Here is a 23,434-nt window from a genome sequence, read left to right as displayed (position 1 = left end):
AAAAGGTGATAAAATACAAATAAAAAAATAATAATACTAAAAGCCAAAATGAATACAAAATAATTGTGTTAGGCCAGTTGAAATTACTTTATAAAATAATATTTGTATAAAAATATTTATATTTTATTAGTAAATTATATTAGACAATTTTTTTTTACAGCCGTTTATGAACACTTTGAGCTTATAAGCAAAAATCTTACATTTTATTACAACCCTACAAGAATTAGCTCACTCAGTATTATGGTTAAATTGATAAATAGGATTTTATGAAATTTTGTACAAAATAAAAGTAATAATAATAAATAACTTCCACCGAGGACAACCAATAAAAATTGTTGTGGTTCAAGCCACTAACATCAACTGCTTTATTATATTAGACAAGTATGATGATGTCATGATTATCTCGTTTTTATTCAAACAATTATTATTAATAATGGTAACATAAATATTTACATTTATTTGTATGATAAGGAACAGCTTCACAGAAAACCATTTTGCTAAGAGTTTTAATAAAAAAATAATATATAATTTGTTAATAGGTCTTGCAAAATAAAATTGTTTTAAAGTACACATGATAATATACAATTGTACATATATTTGTATCTGGGCTTAGCAAAATGTTTCTCTTGGTGTTTCACAAATTCTGTCAATAATAATAGTATCCATTTAAAATTGTCTGTATTAAATACTTGACTATTCAACAACAACGATTAGACAATCTGTCTGATTTCCTATCGATATTAATCTTTTCAGGTACATCGGTAGGTTCACGTCCAGGCGTCTTGTTCAATATTGATAATGTAAGGTCAGTAAATGCTTTTTCGATGTTTATATTTGCTTTTGCAGATGTTTCCAAAAATGATATGTTATGTTCGCGAGCAATACCTTCACCTCGTGATTTACCAACAACACGTTTATCATCCATATCACATTTGTTCCCTAAAATCATTTTTTCTACATCTTCGTTAGCATGCTGAAAAGAAAAAACCAATTACTATAAATTAAGTAATTAATATTACATTACTTATAACTTAAACAATTAAATATTTGTTTAAACTCAAGTCAGTTGAGAATTAATTGAAATATATTATAACAAAATTATAAAATTTATTTTTAATGCTGAAACATAAGTTTCTTACTTAGTAATTCTTCTATAATTTATAAACGCATTTAAATTAAATATATAAACTAAAAATTTGTTTAGAATAAAATATATTTAAAAAAAAAACTTAACTAGATAGAACTATTTGAATTTTACTAATGCGAATGACAATTTATCTTTTATTTTAAATTCTGAGTGAAGCGATGAATGTATTGATTGATTTTACAGTATTCTGTTTTTTTTTTGTGTCATTCATCACTTTTTTGGGGCAGCAAAAATGATTTATAATATTGAATTCAGATTCAACCCATCTAATACAGCGATTGACCCCCCTCTAGGCATTTACTGTAGATCAGATCGGTACCCACTTGCCCACTTTTTTAAAATTCATTGACTATCATACTGATTTCTGAACACTGGCCAACATGGTAAAAACTGTATACAGAACATGAATGTCAAAATAAATATAACCTACATATCAACAACCTTTTATTTTTATTTGAAATAAATGATTATTTAAAATTTATATCAATAACTTAAAAAATGTAATTGTGTATATACAAATAATGAATAATAATAAATGCATATATACCTCATTAATGTTTCGTAGCCATTTCACTATATTTTCAAAACTTTTTTCATTTGTGATATCATATACTAACATAATTCCCATAGCTCCTCTATAATAGGATGTTGTTATGGTATGGAAACGCTCCTGTCCTGCTGTATCCCTAAAATACAAAATGCATTGCATATTAATATAAAAAATTTAAGTTTTTCTTAAATAAGAATTCAACAATTAAAATTAAGCTTTACTTAAGAAATATTTAAAACTGGTATGCAATAATAAAGATATAATAATTATATTTTTAATAAGAATGCCAATAGTATTAAAATAATAACAACAACACAAAAACTTGTTTACTATATTTATGACCTTCTAAGTAAAATAACATTAAACTATGTGTTGCATAATAAAACGAGGCAAAAGAAAAGTAAAACTACTACATAATTAATTGTAAACAACATTTGATATTTAAATTCCATCCTCGATTCCATCCTTACCAAATTTGAAGTTTTATTTTTTTCCCTTGAAGTTCCACTGTTTTGATTTTGAAGTCAATACCTAAAATAAATTGTAGCAATTAATAATCAAAACAATATTGGGTAAATATAAGTATCTATGTACTATTTTTTAACACTACAAAGACTAAAATTGTTTCAGTTTTTTAAGTGGAATACATCAAGAGCTATAATATATCTTTACATGTTTCCAATAAGTAAAAGAGTATTAGAGTGACATTTTATAATTTATAATCACTTAAAAATGTACCTACCAGTTTTAATATTTAAAGCAAAATGTTGTAAAATAAAAATTAATTTAAGATTGCATCAATTTACACATTGGTTTATTATATTTGCCTCTTGGCTCTTACACTTGAAGCAACATAACCACTCTTGTAGATTAGTCATTTATCTAAAAAAATAAGTGATTTCTGATTTTAGAGATAAACAACTATTATTATTAATTGAGTCAATAATATAATATATAATTATAATTCGCAATTAGAAAAATATAGGCCGAAAGGTAAACCTACATTTGGATTAAGTATTCTTACCTCTTACCTAACAGTGGCATGTATAGGGTTTATAGGTGATAAGATTTTGACAGAGGATGGGAGTTTTAATAATTATATAAATTCCATAGTTTTTGTATTTTATTTTAGTTATCATGAATAAATTGGTACATTTCTTTTAGAACATTTTTTTCATGCAGTATAGTTATTTATGCACCGGATATTATGGACACACAATTGAACAAAGATTAGAGATAAGTATGTGCGGTATCTGAATGAGAGGGCAATGAACGTGCTACAATCCTTCAATACTAGACTGAATACATAACATAGGATATGGAAGAAAATAAATTCTTAAACAATTGTAACATCTGCAAAAATTGTATAATGCATGCAATGATTTATATGTTGTTTTGGTAGCTTTAAACTGATGTAGGTACGTAACATTTTTGTTTATGGACTATAAGTTATTGAATACAATCTCAAAATTCCTTTGTCCAAATTTTCAAATCATTTATGCACTAATATGCTTCACTCTATAATATTAGACAACATGTACCATGCGAACGAAAAAATAAAACTTTATGTTACTTTACTGTTAACATACATGTTTTTAAATTTAATGTGATAGTTACTATTTTTACATTTTTGTCGTCAAGTACCAAATTAAAAAACACATTAAATTAAATTTTGATATGTATTTGGTTTTAATGTTTTGGATAGTAGGTACACAGTATTACTGATATTAAAAATAAAGTAATTCATTTAATTATTCATAATTAACATGTGATATCTGTCCATGTTAAAAAATAATGTTGGTGGCTTAGTGCTATTGTGTGTCGGATTCTGACAATGGAGTAATTATTACATGAGTTTTATTGATAGTATTTTCTTATAAAAAATTGATAAAAACTCAATTATTAAATGTTCAATTAAATATGACTAGTATAAGTAATTTTGATAGTTTTATTTTAACCAAGACTTGATTTACTGCTGATATACCTATGAGATGCACTGATGCTCTCTTCCTTTGACAAATTTGAGCTGTGAGTAATTACGAGTAATAAAATCCATATAAAGTCCATATTATAAATAATATCAGAATAACAAATCATTCATGTTACATCCCACTAGAATATATTCAAAATTATTGCACTGATATTTTGTTTTAATAATAGTAGATGATTTCATGTATGCAAACTCAAAAGGATAGTTAAAAAACTAGGTAGTAAAACTGACATGTTATAAGATATTACTAGAATCGTATCAACATCATATTAATCTTGATTTAATTCTATCCTATAATTTCAAGAATAGTATTAACCTTAATTTAAATGAAATTAATTTTTTTCAAGGTCAAAACCGATTTAATTCACCCATTTTTTCAAATAACTGGTCCCAAAGTTTTAATTGAAATAAATCTTAAAAAACAAAATTATACTGTTCTCGACTGAATTCCCAGGTAATATATTATTATTTGTGATCACTTAAATAGTTAAATGTCATTTTATCATTTTTGGTTTATCTAACCTTTGTTGATACCATTTATGAACTATTAAATAGTGCTATAAATACATTTTTTCCCCAAATTTAAAATTGTTCAAAAACTTTCCCAACAAGTAGATTTAAATACATCAGTGAAATAAATCAATGGGTAATAACCATATATTTATTTATTTACCATACATATTATTTGAACAAAATAATGAATTCTAAATAGGTAGGTATTATTATGAAGTTATTAGGTAATGTGCTATATGTAAATTAGGAACATTATATTTTACATCTCACCTGCATGAATAATACAGAATTTCATTTTCCACATGACCCAAAATAATTAAAAATAAAAACCTAAAAAAAGAATAATGGTATTCCAATGGATATGGAATTTAATGATATTACCTAAAAAAGTTGCACTGAAATACCAGAAGAACTATTTAGATGAAGATATGAGATTAGCTTATTTCATCCACCTATCTTGATGCTAATAATTTTAAAAACTACTCTGGAAATTATTGATCTACCTAAATAACAAATTTAAAATGCTCATAATTCATTAATAAATTTAACATTTCATGTAGAACCTACCAAACAAAATATAGTCAAAATATTATGCTAAACAAAATTTGTACTCCAGGTGATTTATTCTTTAAGTCTAGGTACCTGATTTAAAACATTATAATTGTAATTATTAATTCTATCCATTGTCTATTATTTAGTGCATCCTATACTTATAGGCACCTATATTAATAAATTATATTTGTTCCTAGGAAATGTATATTATCATATTATTAGGTATGTATTATGATTTATGATGTTCTTTTAGATTTTAAATTATGTAGGTACCTACCTACCTACCTTATCATGTTGTAAGTGAATTTAATCATTAAAAATGCCTCGAATAACGCTTATCTAAATGAAATTGAAATAAATATTAATTGATACATTTAGATTACAAACTCTGAAATATAATAGATTTATTTAATTTCAAATTAAAACAAAATGCAGACAGTTGGATGAGTAAAGTAATATAAATAATGAATTTTCTTTAACTTAATATCAGAATATCTGTACCTAAATAATTGTTTTGTTACATTTGGTCAGTAATACCTAATTTTAGTAGATGCCTCATTAATATAGGTAGGTATGTTATAAAAACATATTATTCATTATATTTCCTTATTTTTCTCTTTATATAGATACTAGAAAATTTTTGTTTGCGTAGCCTAATTTTGATGATAGATCCTTAGTAAGTTTTTACCTTTGAAATTAGTAATTATTGATTTCTAATATAGATTAAATAGTTGACTAGAAACTGTAGGTAAATAGTAACTACCTGAATTAATTAATGTTTTGATATGATGGGCCATTGAACTTTTATAAAATGTAATAAATATTTTTATTTATTCTACTAGGATGCTCGGTGCATGCTTATGAATATTACATTAGTATACCTACTATGGATGATGAATATAGGTATAAAACTAATATACAATCATACATCAGAACTAAAGATATACTTAAACAACAATGTATTAAATTTCTTTTAGCTTTTATTATTAGGTTACCAACTTACCAAACTTGGTATCTTTTACAATTTACTATTTCAGAATAAAACATGATATTATGGTTTGTTCAATTAGAAATGAGAGTACCTAGGTAGGTAATATTAGTAATTTCTTCATTACATAATAAGGATATTAAATGTCTTGTATTTGTTTGATTAAAATCCTTAAAGATAAGTGAAAATTATTATTGTCATGTCAGTGCATACAGTTTTGTAAGAGTAGTACAATATGTAGTTACTATCATTTCATTTAGGATTAAACACATAAACAACAACCCATTAAGAGGTAAATAATTTTACCATTTCTCCTACTTAAAATGATTAGGAAATTGCTAATTTAAAAACTAAATTGTAATGCTCCGCCTACTGAATAGTAAACATGACCACCAGCATAATAGTTAAATGATAGGCATTTTCAAATAAAAATTCTTGAATAATAATCAAAATTAATGAGTGGGTCATAAATATTTTTAAGAGACTTCACGCTACAACTATTTTTACTTTTAACTATAAACAATAACATATATTATAGCATGTAATTGTACCTAATCTAATATTTATTAGTTTTATTATTCCAATCTATCATAGTATGAAATAGTAGGTATACTAACAGTTTAATTGATTCTTTTACAATTTTACAAACAGACAATAAATATTAATCAATGATTAAAAAAAATTCTTTTAACTCATTACATCACTGTTATCGCATAAATTAATGCAAATGACCTCAATAAAACAAAGATGATTTATAAAATACCACTGATATACCTACTTTATATTGCAATCGACATAATATTATCTATATTATATTAACTGCAAGATATGCAAAAATGTTAAAGCTCATGTAGGCAATTATATTGTTTGTTTTGATTACAAAGGTACCTCTACTATCTGTTTTACATTGACTAATAAATAATAATCATCGCATATAGAAACAAAATTAATACAAGATACCTACACAAATTTGAAAGAATTTTAATCAAACAATCGGAGACAACACCTGTCCAACACCGCCACTCCAATTATGATTATTAATAATCGTTCCCCAAAACAGGCCCACAACTTTTATCCTCAGACTCACACAGAGTCTATGCATCAGATCTGAAGGTCGTCATTGTCTCCAGTGTGTCTATGATATAGTACACACGTACAACGTCCCATCGACTACTGAGTGTCATGTGTCAGGACAATGGATCCAACTGTCAATGGGGGATTGTCGAGACCGAAAGACCACGGGGCCTGACCAGACGAACAAACTAAATTCAACACTGACGACGTAGACATCGCCCACTCACCAATGGTCGAGATGAACGTCGTGGTGAACGCATCGTCCGAGAACCTGAACAGAATGCACGTCTTGCCCACGCCCGAATCGCCGATCAGCAACAACTTGAACAGCAGATCGTACGTCTTTTTGGCCATTACGGACTGCCGGGTATTGTCTTCTCCGGGAAAAGTTTAAAGTACGAGGGAGGTAGGTGGAGGGGTAGATCGGAAGAGGCGCGCGAGTGGGAAATTGCGTATCGGCACGGCGGTCCAAACCGATCAACGATGTTGCGGGCGATCGTTTTTATAATCAGAAATTTTTGTCGACGGTCTGTTGTGCGTTTCGAATGTTTTTTTCAGCGGCCGCGCGGCGTATTCAACGGACGGGGCGACGGTAACGACGTGGAAACGTGTCACTGGGACTAATGACAACAATTAACTGCGCCAAGTAATCAAGTGCGACGCGAACGGTGAACCGCGATTAGCAAATATAATAATATGATTTTATTCTATAAAAAAACGTTATCTCGGCAGTCGTCGTGATCGTTGTCGTCATGGGTCGGTCACTCGGTCGGTTATTGTATGACGGCCCAGCTCCCCCCATCACCACGGAGATTGAGACAGTGTGGCGTTTGCTCGTTCCATTGTAAAGGCGGTAACACTGTATCTCCGGGATACCGCCGTTTTCAAAAACCTTTCGGACAATGGACATAATAATAATTATTATCTATACATAGATAATAATATAATAATATACAGGGCCGGACTGGATGGGTTTCTGCCCACTATTCTCTGTAAGCAACCGGCCCATTTTCCTATATTTACCGGCCCAACTTAAACGAACAAAATATTAAATTTTTCTCAATAGTAGTGTAGTACAAGAATTTATTAGGATTTAGGAACTTTTTCTATGTTGATTACAAAGAAAATGTAAAATATATCAATACATATAGATTACATAAATCAGTTACACTAAGTAGGATTATGACAAATTAAATCTTATTTATACGGAATTTTATGTCTCCCGTAATAATTTTGATAAAGTATGATAATATGAGTTTTTAATAATGTCCAAAATATCTTCAAACTTCAAATCATTCAATATAATATCTTTTTCTACAAACATTAATAAAAAAGCATCTAAGCATTCATAGCGGTTATTAGATAATGAAGCGCTTGGACGATTTTTGATAATTTGTAATTTGCTAATTACTCGTTCACAATTAACCTGAGTAACCGATAAGGTTAGTAGTTAGTACATATTCCATGGCGACATATAAATTAGAATAAGTAGCAGGGGCAGATCCAGGGGGGGGGTTGGAGGTCAGCTGACCCACAGTTTTTTCCCTGTTAAATGAGGCCCCTCGAAATGGCAAACTACATAATATATTTTTTATTTAAAAAAATGATGAACAATGATTAATAATAAAATAATATTAAATTATAAAAAGTACAAAGGCTCAAGATGTTTCTATCAAATATAATTATAAATGTATAAGTATATTATGAATTATGATGTATATATTGACGTGAAGACTGAGTATTGAAGTAAAATATCGCGTACGAAATAAATGCTTAAACTTATCAACTTATATATTGTACCTAATTCGAAAAACACGAGTAGGTATAAGAATATGTATAATACGCTGCGTAGGCGGCACTGTGATGCAGGTCTTAACAAAACATACACTGATACTGTTGTTTATCGAAAATCTTTTCTATTTATAGTTTTTCTTACCGCTTACTATATTAACACCTCAAGTACCTAATCAGAACCACAAATATATAAAAATTAAATTAAATGTAATTTTTATATATCTGTGATCAGAACTTTTGTTGAAATAAGGCCTCGTCAACCAGGTTAATAACAGTGATAACGTTTTTCAAGAAAATGAGTAGAAAAAAATTTGCACTGAAAATTGGCACTTCGCTTAACTATGACTAAAGACCGGCTATCAAATTTGGCCATAATAAGCATAGAAAGCAACCTAGCTCAAACCATTGATTTTGATAACGTAATAAGTAAATTTGCACTAATGAAAAAGCGCAGAAATTTATTGTAATGTTCTAGTTCTTTACTATTATTTTTATCTATTATAAAATATACATTTTAGAAATGTATTATTTTTGACTTTTGTATTGGATTACAATTTAGAACCACCTTCTATGTCTCTTGTGAAAATGAAATCAGTCATTGAAAACTAAAATAAATTAAATATATTGCAAATAAACATCTAAAAATAAAATAATAAATATATACAATCCCTTCTTAAAATGATTTATATATTTCAGGTACATTTGTTGGTTGAATATACATTTTAATGCAACAAATAAAAAAACCAATTAATTACCTAATAATACCTAAAGGTAAAGCTTGTAGGTAAATTTTACATTTTACTTAAAAATTTGGGGAGTTTTCCGAGTGCGTCCCGAAATGACCCTTTTTTAATGTTCCTAGTGCGTCCACAAGAAGGTATCATCCGAGTGCGTCCTAAGAAAAAAAGGTCATATTTTTTTCATTGCCCGAATGCGTCCCAGTTCATTTAGAAATTACCCAGGGGTGTACCACGAGGAGGTGAACCACATTATTTTTTATTATTATTTTTTTTTGATTATTTTTTTTATTACTATATATTTTTATTATTATTATTAATTTATTTTAGCTTACACCGTTAACCGTTAAGTTTAGGCAAACGTACAATTTATTTAAAAAAATTGTTGTTATTATTATTCTATATAGGCTGGTGTTTAAATGCCATTCTTTTGACAAAATTCAATCTTGATATTTTATTATTTTTAAATTGATTTATTTGTCTTCGATGTATGTAATTTTCTTGCATAAATTTAATTTAAAACATTCAGTTTTTAATATATTAAAACATTTTGCACATGATTCGCATTCTTTATTATTAAGTAAAAAATACACTAAAGGTATGTATAATGACCATTACTTAAACCGCGTATTGTAAAAAAAAATTAGTACAATACTTAAAAGTACCGTCTACATATTATATAGTCTTAACAGTACTTATCGGACTTAAAATTAATTTCCCCACCGTTTCCAGTGTTTTACATTCATAAATGTACAAATGATAGTATTATAGTTGTACATTTGAACTACCATATTCGATCGTCAAACATGTAAGCATCTTAAATGTTTTTATTCGATTAGTTTATCTTAAATAGGTACCTATAGTAGCTGTGGACCGAGGACGCACTCGGGCTATTCATTTTAATTTGTCGATAAGACGGTGGACGCACTCGGGCACTGTAATATAATTTATCGATAAGACTGCGGACGCACTCGGGATGTCCCCGAAATTTGTTATGACTCTAGTAATATTATATAATACTATAGTTATATTGAATGTTGTTATCAAAATGTGATGTAAATACCTAATAAGTGTTATAAAACACAAATAGTTCACGACACTTTTAAGTTATACTTAAAGAAGGTATTTATTAGACATTACAATTACAATTATTAACTATTTGGTCGCTCAATAGGGCCATATTATGCCCAAGGCGTCTATCGCACGACTGGTTGCCTTCTCACCAGCCCAGCACCATCATGCTCGGTTATCAAACAATATTATCAATGTTCACATAAGATACGAGCGCATTGGGCGACTTTATAATATCTAATTGCTTGATGTTTCTACACAGTGGCCTCTCGTAAGTAAGGCAGACCCACAGTTCTAAAATCCTGAGTACGCCACTGATAAGTAGGCATATGTATATTAAGCGAATGAAGTAAATTAAAAACACAAATCAGATAATTTATTCTCTCGGGTATAGATAGCTTTTTCATCATGGATAGAACCAATATAGTGTTCACATTCTAAAAAAAAATGTTTTCATATAAATATTCTCAACACGAATATTATAATACCAATAGGGTAAACTTGAATAAAAAGTATTGCATTTTGCATGTATCTATAGCAAACACTTCAAAAATATCTATTTTAATAATAGGGTAATATTTGGACAATAATATTTTAGATTCTGAGTGGAACGATGAATATATCGATTTTACAATAATGTGTGTTTTTTTATTATTTTTATTTTTGTATCTGTGTACACGATAAGTAGTAGAAATAATGTTTCGATTTTCAACTTCAGTATATTGTTAGTGCATTGGAGAGGTCACAATTTAAAATTCTCAGTGATTTTCAAAAGCACTGAGAAAAACAAAAAAAAAAATTAAGGAAAAACGGGAATTTTTACTCAAAATTGATTTTGGTTTTTGGTATAACTCTAAAACAAATGAACGTATATACATGCAATTTTCACTGGTCGTTTATATTTGCATTTTCTATACACGATAACATTTTCAAAATATTTTCATTTGTTTTGAACTGTTTACGGACATTTTCAGTTTCCATTTTTTTTAGTTTTTTTTCTATAAATATCAATAAAATTTTATTTGTTGGTTAAAAAAAGCTTGAAAATTTAATAGAAAGCTCCTTATATTGTTTCAAGACGAATGAAAAAAATTTAAAATCCATAGTCACAATTTTTTTTTATGAGCATTTTAAGTTCAAATGAAATAAAATAAAATAAAAAACGTAAAAAAATACGTAAAAATGACGAAAATTTGCAAATTATTTTGAGTTAGACATTCATATAAAATTTTCTTTTTAAATCTAAGATTTGAAAATGCAATACAAGAATCCTCATAAGTTACCTTTATCAAAAAAAAAAAAGTCTAAAATCAAATTAAATTTTAAAGAGCGTTTTAAATTCATATTTTTACAACAATTGATATTCACTCGATTTCTCATGTAACTTCTATATTGTAATTAAAAAACGAATGACTGTAGATGCTTGAAAGTTTCACTGAATGTTTATATTAGCATTTTCTATACACGATAAAATTTTGAAAATAATTTGACTCTTTTTGAGCTGTTTACGAACATTGTCAGTTTTCCATTTTTTTAATTTTATTTTCTATAAATACCAATAAAATTTTATTTGTTGGGTAAAAAATCCTGAAAATTTAATGTAAGGCTTTTGATATATTGTTACAATAGCGGTTGAAAAATATTAAAAATACATAAGCACAATTTTTTTTTATAAGCATTTAAAGTTTGAATTTTGACAAAATTTATCAAATTTAAAATTTAATAATTATTTTGTAGTTAAAAATTTATAAAATGTTCAACTTTTGTAGCTAACGATTAAAAATTAAAACAAGGTTCCACGTAAATAGGTAAATATATAAATTACTTTATTCACAATAATATCATCAAATATACTTTGATAGTCCGCTACAGAAATCATGTATCAGGTGTTTGACGATCTCCGGGGAAATCGCCCCACAAGGTTTCAGTACAGTGATCTCTCCAGTTTAAAGTTGCATAGACGATATATATCGTTACCGAACATGCCAAAGCAATTAATTTCGGATGGCGAGGCCGTTGAGATCGATTTGCAGTCCTCGTCCGCTTTGATGATACAAGTATTCAACGATCTATACGAGAAAACCGCTGGATAGCGGTCGACAGCAGCGATCACAAAAGTTTGAAGGCTCAAAAAACGATGGAAGTCGATGCCCGATTTGGCATTTCAAACAAATGCAGCAGTCGACGAACAAGATAAGATGCCGTCCGTCCGTCCACTGCAGAAGTTAACGTTTTGACGGATTCACTGTATGCAGTATCGACAAACGGCGCAGTAATAACACCTGGAACCACAGAACTTATCGATATCGGCACGATGTTGTCCGTCTCGCCAACTTGCACACCGGTTAAGCCGGTCGAATCCGACGCGCACGCTTAAGTTCAACACAGCTAATTGCTGAGTCAAAATATAGCTTGGCAAAACTGACGGTCCACGAGACGGCCTGCGTACAGGAAAATGGTAACAGGTGGTGGCCGTGGAGATGCTGCAGAAATGGACATGGCAGTAACCGCGGCCACACCTAGACGTCGCTCAATGTGGAGACGGGCGAAAAAAATTCGCTCGGCGAATATTTTGTTGCGGGGCTAACAGTGACATATAGACCATTAAGCATTTGTGCCCGGCCACCGGCTGGACGCTGTTTTGTTCGCCGGACAATGTCTTGTAAAAAATGTATATACCTATCTAATAAATTATAACTATGCTGCTGTAATAATGTATATGCAAAATTGTATAATATGTAAATTGTATATGTAAATTAACTTGAATAAAATTGTGTGTTATGTTGTATAATAATTGGTTTTTATTTGATAATATTATTAATAAATATGTCAACAGGCTTGTGTATAGTTAAAATGCGGCTTGTGGAAATTCTATGTATTTTGTTCGGTTTACTTACGGTTTTTTTTAACCAGTGTATAATCTCACGAGGAAATTTGTTTTAAATTATCAAACCCAAGAAAAACAATTTTATCAACAGGGTACCTAGATCGAAAAAAAAACACTGCGATATAATGGAAAGAATGATATGTGTTATATTGATCTCAGTTAGTTTTTTTTATTTAAATCCTCGTCAATCTTAATCAGTGGCGTTCATTCTGTTTGTATTATTATTAATATTATGTAGGTGGGTACATTCTACAATTATCTTAGCTAATAAATATATGATGTTGTAAGAACTAGTACTGAGCCCACTTTTATAAGGCGTTAGATTGGAAAGTGAATGTTGTTGGTGCATTAGGGAGTTAAAAATTTAAAATTCCCAATAGTTTTCAAAAGCTCCGGGAAAAACAGCATACAAATTAAGGAAAAATTCTGGTTATGAATGTTTTATGAATGCCTGAGTAGAATAAACATGGCTTAGGTACTATTTAAAAAAAAAAAACTTTATAATAATTACACAACTATTTGAAGAAAAAAAATCATGTTCATTTCATATTATGTTAGGTTTTTATGCTAGACTAGACATCTATAGTAGTTGTATAATTCATACTTACATAATATCATACTATATTATTATCCTATTTATATACCAACCTACAATATTTGTGTACTTATGATTTTATCCTTTCAGGGGTGGACTTGACGTGGTGTGCTACTGTGCTGAAGCTATATAGTGTTCTGTATCATACTGGGCCGGCAGTTCAAATATCAAATATCATCTAACAATATAACGTATTACTTTATTAGACATAAGTTATTAGTTATTAATATTTAATAGACTACTTAACAATTATAGAATATTTGGCACTGGGCAGCACACACAAAGGCACACAAATAAAAAGGTAGACCATTATTCATTCAAAAGTACTCGTTCTTATTGGAAAATATCCCATTGGAAATACATATAGTTACTGGTTAGAATTGTATTTTCGATCTATGTTAAATGTTGTTGGAACAATTGGAACTGTAATGTAAATGTATGCAATTTATCTATTATTGAACAATATTTTGTCGTATAATCGTGTTTGGTTAAAACTTATTTTTATCGAAAATATTTCGTTATTATTGTGGCAGGGCTCTCCTTAGGTTTTCTTTCTGTCCTAGAATAATTAATTTACGCTGCCCCAATTTAATAGTTAAATTGTCGGGGAATAAAAAAATAAATATTAAAAAAGGTATTGAAAAAAACTTTTCAATACTTTAATGATTTATTTCAAATTGAAATTGAAAACCGACGATTTAACTTATCTTTAGGATATTTAAAATCTAAACTAAATCTCAGTGTTTGTCTCTTGTCTGACGTCTGTGAATGTTATAATGCGTACATCAACAATGAAAAACTAATTTATCTTAATCGTTAGTGAAGTACGACATAAACTTATGTAATACATAGGTAATAATACGAATATACAATATCAATTGTTCGATAAGTACTTGCGTCTTTGGCCGTGTTAATCGTTATCGTTATTCTAATTTGATTCAGCTTTACAATATTTATTTTTTTATTCACTGAAAAATGGACATCAATTTTAGTAAACTGGATACCTAATATCATAATTAAATAAATTTGGTTCATTTAAAATTTTCAGCCTCTAAATTATTGCCGCAAGAAATAGTTTTCAATGTGGATTCTGAAGTGAGAGTGGTTGTGTCTAGTTTAATTCCAAGATTTAAAAAAAATTTGCAGTGATATGCAGGCTTTTCCATCCCATTAATATAATTACTAAAAATACATTTATAAATCTTAATAATTAATACAAATTATAAAATATATATGATTATAATAAAATTAATATTTCCATATATATATTTCCTATTATCCATAATCCATTACAACTTTTTCTAGATCTTATTTATCTTTTTTATCTATTTATTATGATTATAGGTAGTTTTTTATGACTCTGGGAAGGGCGTGCGCTAAAAAAACCTATTAGTCCAAATAGGGCGCCGCTAGAAGAAAAATTTAGGAAACCACTGTTCTAGCGCATTATTCTTATTTATACCTACTATACTAAAACGCAATGACTGGTGCATAATATCCAATAGGTAATACCTAAGTATAGCTGTATATAGGTAAGTATAAAGTTCTGCGTAAAACCACTCTAATGTTACGCAATGTTCAAATCTTTGATAAGAACAAATAAAAGACTGTGTTTTTTTTTATCATCTGACTTCTCTTCTGACCACTATAATATAGCGGTCTTAAATCTGGACTCGATTTTTATGCTATATAAGTACGTAAAGTAAAATAATAATGATAATAATAAAATGCTTAGACGTTCAACATAAATTATATTCATAAGTAGTTGATTTTTCTTATATAGTTTTATTGATACACATACAATATACATACACATTTATTATAGATTGACACATTTAATTAATACACGCACACATACATGGTGTAGGTAGGTGTATATATATATATATATAATACGCTGCAGTCGACTCTGGGCATCTCAAACTTTGATGGTACGATATTCTTCACGCACACAAGTCATGATACTATGATAGATATAAAATTCGCCTCCAATAACCTTCATAACATTAATATATAATAATACCAATATACGTGTAGGTATCACGTGCCTCCATGTCATGCCAGCGGGATTTCATCGATCTTTTGGCTTTTTTTTTATTAGGGGAAAATAATGTCCATGGACTCCGCCAGTACGGATAGTTCAAAAACGATACCTATCGATTCCGCCAATTTGAAGTCAATATTATTTATTTAATACCTGTAGAAAAGTATGGGGAAAATATAAACTTCCCGAAAAAAATTTATTACAAATTTCACTTTCATCAATCGTTTTATATATGTATTATGTATAAACAGTTTTATCGGCAACCTATTATAAGTGTATCACTTAAAACTGAAAATTAATCAACATTTTTAAAAAATAATTTATATAAAATTGAAAACATCTCTCATTTTTACTTATATTTTATAATAATATATTATATCGAATATCACATTGATACATTATGATTTTAATATTTAGATGATCAGTAGGTGACCTGATTTATTATTTTGTAGATTAACGTGTACATTTTGGTTATATTATTCCGATATGTTTATTTTTATGCGTATTGTCGTGAGAAATTATTTCCAACAATTTAAAATTTTAACCTACGTCTGATATTCCATCATGGCATAATTAGTTGCCCGAAGTGTATAGAAATATAGAAATGAACATATTATTTTATAATATTATTCCTTTGGCGTATTATACCTAATATGTAAAAAAAAAAATTCGTCAAATTAAAATTTATTTTAAAATCAATTAACTAAGTTAAGGAGTAGCCGGTATGGCCATCATAGTTAAAAATGTATATAGATGGCGGAATCGATGGGTTGTTTTAAAGATATTATTATACCTGTACTGGCGAAATCGAAATAGAATACATTGGCGGAATCGACGGGTCTCCAGTGCCAGTTCGCCCATTTCAAAATTCTCGATCCTCGTCCAATTTTTTTTTAAATCCGTCCAGCTCGACCAGCTCGAGTTACCGAGAGTCGACCGTATGACGGGTATTATATGGTTCAGCTGTGGTTATAAACACAAACGCGCGTTTAATACAATTTGTTTCAATACGATGTATCTGCATATCTACACGGATGAATAGAGGTACGCGTTTGTCGGACGAAAACTGTTTCAGACAAATCATAAAACAATGTTATCATAAATTAATACGAATAATTCTATAAATTAACGATATGCATGCGTAATAGTTTTTGATATGTTACGATTATTATAATATTATTATTATATATATAATATATGTATTATACGTATAAATGATATGTAATACGATAATGGTAGGTACCGACATAATATTTCGAAATTATTATATATATATAGATATTTGTTCTGTCTGCTTTGCTAATGATAATAATTATAACATGAAGAAAATCATCGAAATATGCAATTATTAATACAACGTAAAGTCAATAACCAAATAGAATTATCATTATGGTACCTAACCTGACGTACAGTGTTATATTATTATTATCTATTTCACGTATAATGAAGCCGGCCATTTTTTTAATAACTAAGTATTACATAGGTATCTACCTACTATCTACTATATAAATATATTCAATAGTTATATTGTGTACAAAAATAGGTCTAAGTTTAACACGACGTGACGTTACAAGGTTAACAACAATAATTAATATAATTATCCTATTTATATAATTATATTATTGATCAAGGTATAATAACCTTAATAATGTAGGATTTCAAACACTCAGTGATGTTTTTATGGTTTATATTATGTCCTTTAAGTTTAGTATTCGTTAGAGCGACATTACAATATATTTAGGTAACGGAAGGCGGCGAAACGAAAATAAACATTCTATTTTCTAAGCGTTAAAATTATATTTAATATTATTATTTATGTTCATTAATAAATATTGATATGTCGTTACTTTATAATTATTATACTTTTTTTTGGATTTTTTTTTTAAATATATTATTATTTTTCTAAAATCGCAGTCTGGTTAATTGACATAAAATACACATACGATTTGTTTTGCCTTAACTATCGGCTACAAGACAGTGCCTATAGGTGGGTGTGCAGTCTGCGTAAGAAAATCAATATTTATAAAATTAGCCCGTCCACTATATATAAAAAAAGTATATAAATATAAATATATATTTATGTAAACGCTAATATGTAACGGAATTGACAGGCAGATATAAATATTTTCTTTTGTAAAATTACAGTAGGCCATTTTTTAGAGCGCAGCAATAGTTTAGCAATATTGTTTATAAATAAATATTTTAGGCATCATTTTATAACTTTGCTTAAATCTATCTCTTAAAGCTAAACATTCAACTTATTTTCTAGATAGGTAACCATAAGTTTTTAATTTTTTTTTTATACTTAACAATATAGTTTTTTTAATTTTTTTAAATATAATGCGCGTTCTTTAAAAATATATTTTATGTTTAATACGTGTTTTGTTTAGCCAACGACAGTATAATATGTTGCATGAGCAAAAATGAATGTACTAAAATAGTTCTGTGATAACGTTTTACCTCAGTGATTATGATATGATTAAGTTAGTTTCCATTAGCGTGAAAAGAGGAGCATTACATTTTTTTAAATAATACAATTTTTTTAATTATCAGATGATGACTATAACCAAAAGCATCATATTTTTAGAATAACAAGGTAGATACATAACTATTAATTGTTTACAATTTATTATACAAGTATTCACACCGTCTTGAACTAAAGGCGGTAACTACAATATTTTTCAGCATAAAAAAATCTAAATCCACGTGATGATTCTTATTAAAGTTTATGGTGCGAAATAATAAAGAAATTATGATGCAATGATATAATAAAAATTATCTTTAAGATAGTTATATCTTTTTGAAAACAAAATATTGGTTGGATGATGCGATAAATTTATGGAAACGAGTACACGATTATTGAATTATGATAGGTAGTAGGTATGAAATAAAAAAAAAAATTGTTGATATAATTAAATAGTAATGCATGAAACAATATTGCTCCTCTTATTGTATCTAAATAAATATTGTTTGCACGAGAACTGCTTGTATATCATAGAGTAATACTATATTACTCTATGTTGTATATGCTGCTAATTATTATATAATTATATATCATGTATTATATATGTTAATATATAGAACAAAGCTTTAGTTAGAAGAATGACCAACGGCGATAAGATCTTAACTGTCTATAAAAAAAAAAAAAATGATATACTTATATAATAATATATAATATGCAACAGACGAGTGAGCCGTTCTTTCAAAAAGTAATAAAATAGTATACATAATATTTTTTATGTATCGTTCAAAAATGAAACCCCTATATCTACATCCCTAACATCGTCTGATAATTTAAAAACGGGTTTGCAACATAATATAATCGCAAAGCCGTTCAATGTCGACCCACGAATGCATTGGCTTTGTACTCGTTTGGCAACAGTTTTTTGATTAATTATTATTATATTATTATAGATTTTGATAATATTAAAACGATAATGTTAAATTTCGATTGTTATTACAGCATTTCTAAAAAGTTCATGATTTTCTCTCATTTTATTTTTTTTTTTGGGTATAAAAATATGAAAAAAACGATTATCATAAATAATCTATCTTTAGATCCGTTAAAAAGATTCGATACATATACTATCTATAGATTGTACAAAAAGATTAATTTTCTCAAGCTGTTTTACACACGTACATATAAATGTAATTGAGCTATATTAAAAAGTTTACTTATAGTTGATATTTTTAGTATCAATATTAAAGAGCTAAGATTGTCTGCATGTTGATATTGTGATCCCAGTGTAATTGGACGAAATGGACTTGAGTTTAAAGAACGTGCTGTGATACATTAATATACTGCTATTATACTACCTATATGATATATTATTATACATTTATACTGACAATTTTACTAGAAGACACTATATACTTTTATGGTTATATTATAATTGTATATCATATATATTAATATAATATACGGTAATATATTTGGGGTTCCCACGTAAGAAAACAGTGTCCTTTCCGCGTTTATTTGAAACGGATAACAAGCGTTTTATATCGTTATTTGTTAGTATTTTTTTTATGATTATTATATTATTTTTAACATTAATATTATTATATAATTAATATTATTATTATTATTATTATTATTATTATTATTATATACTCTAATTAACACTCGACAAATCTCGTTGATCCTAACACTTGTATCACGTTTCAGATTCCATTTAGGTTGTGTCTACGTATTTAATGATATGCGCGTTTCTGATATGTAAATTTTGATTTTGCAACATAACCGGTGCCGGTGTCGACGTCCCGAGCCACGAGCACCCTTATTGGCCGTTAAATGTTTTTCAACTTCTCGTTTTTTTGTTTGTTATGGGTTTTTTTTTTGTTTGTTTTGTTGTGTTTAAGTTGTTGTCGTTTAAATTTTTTCATTTAGAACAATCCATGTGCCGGTAGAACGAAGATGAATATTATGGTGAAGGAGATTCGCGGATTGATAGTAGCAAATGATGACGTAAACGTACAATTTTCGTTGGTAGTAGGCATCGAGTCTGGATAATCTTCACAAGTAATTTTGGTAGTTTCTTTCAAGGCTTGGGCTAAACAAATAGTAAATACATAATATATTACATTGTTTTTAATACACGTCAATAAAGTTTTTTATGATTTCATTAATTATATTAAATTGACAATTGGAATGATTTCACAATTTTATTAATGATTATGAGCTATCGTTAGCAATTTGAAATCACACAATAATATTTAGGCATGTAGGCAAGCAGGTAACCACTCTCCAGTATAGCAGGTACCTTATCATTTAGTAACTCATTATGTAATGGCCGGACGTGTTCAATTTGAATTCAATGATAAATCATTGCATATGTGAAAAAGGACTCTGAGAGGATGAGACGGTCTGCCAGCCTATATTACTAAGTATATTGTATTATGTATTTATAATGCTGTACTCGTATCAAACTATTAAGTCTTAAGATATAAATAAAATTGTTTATACATTTACTACATTCTATCAATTAAAACATAACTTGTACATTTTCATGATTTTGACTAATTTTGTCTAATAATGAACTTCAAACGCGTTTATAAAAATAACGTACATATTTTTTAATTTCTATAAAAACAACTTATGTGAGATATTGCATTAAATTTTGAAGTTTTTTTTTATCTAAAAACAAAAATGTTACCATACGAATGTAGGTAATGTTTACCAAAAAATATTTTTAATAGGTAGGTAAGTAAAAAATAAATAAAATATCTACCTATAATAGCACAAAAAGATTTTGAAAATTATTTCATGGCTAGTTAATTCTAATATGAATATTTTGTGAAAATGTCAAGTCTCTATGGTCGTTATTTTTGAATTACAATATAACAATTAAAATGACCGCCAAAACCTGGTTTTGCAAAACAATTTCGGTTTTCCCTATTTATTTTTGATTTTCCTGATTATTATAAAAAGTATTGAAAATTTTAAACTTTTACCTCCCAAAAGTACTAACTATATTCAATTTTCTATCAGAAACCACCCTCGAAGTTGTAGATCGAACTATTTTTCTACTATACATATTGTTTACAGACATCACAAAAAACACACATCTTTGTGAAATCTATACATGCATTGCTCCGCTCAGTATCTTAAATGTATTATAATAACAGTAGTCACTAGTCAGTAGGTACCCACTACCCACGTAGTTGAATTATTTTTGTATATTGTAATATTGTATATATTATTATATAAGAATAATAACTAAAGTCTAAAATGTGACTACACAGATTTTTTTATTTATAATTTGTAACTAATGAAAAAAACAATCATTTTGTGGATTGGATTAATTCAAATTAGCAAATTACACTTTCAAAGAATTCTTAAGAAGTTCTTGCTAACTCATACTTTCAAACACTTGCAAATTTAAATAATAAATTAGTATAGTACCAAATTCGCATAATCCAAACAGGTTATACATACTATTCGTATTACTTAAATTGATATAATATCAACTAAAAAAATTAAAAAATTACCAAGTCATTAACTATAAAACATACAATTTGTCTTTAATTTGTTAATTTATTAAATTTATGTCGATTAGTTATCAGTGAAAATTTTTGTACTGAACAATATCTCGTTTACATCAAATATATTTAATAATTGTTTATAATTTATTTTCTATTTGAAACAAATAAATCAATCTTTAATACAGGCTTACCGATTTTTGGGAAAAATCCGTTCCAAAACTGGCATTCAGCTGCTCTAGGTCCGTATCCTACGTGTAATTCAGCAGCATTCCAAACATGATATATCGGGTTTGATTCATTGTATAGTGGCCAATCTATGTCATCTGATACAGGTGTTCTAAAAAAAAAAACCTTCAATATTAGTTAAAAGAATACATAGGTACAGAATTTTCCATTCTTTTATAATGTGATCATGATTTAAGATTACACTAAATATTTTGGATGTAAGACCATAAATTTGTGTCGTTTTTGGTTTATTCCTTAAGTATTGAATATTAAACTTATTAAAAAAAAACTTTAGAAGTTAGTAGATAACGAATAATGATTAAAATAATTCTATAGATATATAACTATATAATTTAATGTAAAAGTCACTAAAAGATCTCAACTAGAAAATATAATTTCTGCGTCAGTGCACTATATTATATATAATTAGGTAGAAGATACACTATTCCATATTTATTGTTTTTTTAAAATTAAAATAGTGACATTTAAACATCTTCAAAAAAGGAATCTTAGATTGTTGACGAAACGACTATTAACGACTATTAACTAAGTCCTATAATAAAATGAAATTTGGATTAACAATTTACGACTAAACGATATTATGTAGCTGCAGGTACTGTGGTACTGCTAGTAGTATATTTATATATATTTTATGTTAGGTACATATCATGAAAATCTGTATTTGTACTTTTTTGATTTATACTAGGTATATAAACCGATAAAATGATATTTTAAATTAAATTGGAAGTTATTGCTTATAACGCGTATGGCTAGCAGTATATAATATTATGATTGGTTTTTGCTATATTTCCAAGTACCAGCAAAATTAATCATTTCTAGCAGCAATGCTCACAAAAATCAAACATTATCAAACATATATCAGGTTAATATATTTATCAAATATTTTATAACACTTGTTCACGCTTTTTAAGTATACATCGTCATAGACATTCAGATAATGTCTCCAATAAAACAGGTTTAATATAATTATAATATGTATATAATATATTTAAGATCATAACGGGTAACTTTAAACGCTAAACTGCCCGAAAGTTTATTAAAAAAAATTGTAGATACCTGTCTAGACGTGGTGCGTAATTTTTTATTTTAAGTCCAACCCGACCAGGTCCGTTCGTAGTTTTATATTATACACCGTTCAAAATTAGACATTTTATTATTGTACTTGTACTATATAGTATATATACAATTTTCGTTAAAATGTAATAATTGTAAAATTTACAAAAAAAGTTTTGTCTCCGACCCGGTCCAAAGCCAAGTACGACAA

At 27.9% G+C, this 23,434-nt stretch overlaps 2 protein-coding genes across 2 annotated transcripts in view; both read right to left on the bottom strand.

Moving 5' to 3' along the window:
* Window positions 1-392: 392 nt before the first annotated feature.
* LOC132938008 (ras-related protein Rab-10) lies at window positions 393-7,571 on the bottom strand. Its single transcript, XM_061004659.1, has 4 exons — window positions 7,042-7,571; window positions 2,168-2,228; window positions 1,695-1,833; window positions 393-973 (listed from the first exon to the last, which is right to left on the bottom strand). Exons 1-4 carry the CDS (start codon window positions 7,166-7,168, stop codon window positions 698-700), a joined length of 603 nt encoding a protein of 200 aa, XP_060860642.1. The 5' UTR covers window positions 7,169-7,571; the 3' UTR covers window positions 393-697.
* Window positions 7,572-15,636: 8,065 nt separating this feature from the next.
* The window catches only part of LOC132938989 (acetylcholinesterase-like), a 46,258-nt gene continuing 38,460 nt past the window's right edge, over window positions 15,637-23,434 (bottom strand). The window contains exons 8-9 of the mRNA XM_061005973.1: window positions 22,116-22,261; window positions 15,637-20,492 (exon numbers count right to left, since the gene is read on the bottom strand). Coding sequence (XP_060861956.1) covers window positions 20,326-20,492; window positions 22,116-22,261 — 313 coding nt within the window. The 3' untranslated portion in view covers window positions 15,637-20,325. The remainder of the gene's footprint in view (window positions 20,493-22,115; window positions 22,262-23,434) is intronic.

This window comes from Metopolophium dirhodum, chromosome 2, assembly GCF_019925205.1.
Source record: "Metopolophium dirhodum isolate CAU chromosome 2, ASM1992520v1, whole genome shotgun sequence".
NCBI lineage: Eukaryota > Metazoa > Arthropoda > Insecta > Hemiptera > Aphididae > Metopolophium > Metopolophium dirhodum.
The sequence above is the reverse complement of the archived record's forward strand: the minus strand, read 5'-3'. Positions and strand labels throughout refer to the sequence as shown.

Excerpts from the sequence above, each read along its gene's own strand:
- LOC132938008 (XM_061004659.1), bottom strand. The coding sequence starts at position 7,168 with ATGGCCAAAAAGACGTACGATCTGCTGTTCAAGTTGTTGCTGATCGGC. Across the intron at positions 2,229-7,041 it reads GACGTTCATCTCGACCATTG|GTATTGACTTCAAAATCAAA; the intron begins GTGAGTGGGCGA and ends AATTTATTTTAG. Across the intron at positions 974-1,694 it reads GGCTACGAAACATTAATGAG|CATGCTAACGAAGATGTAGA; the intron begins GTATATATGCAT and ends TTTTCTTTTCAG.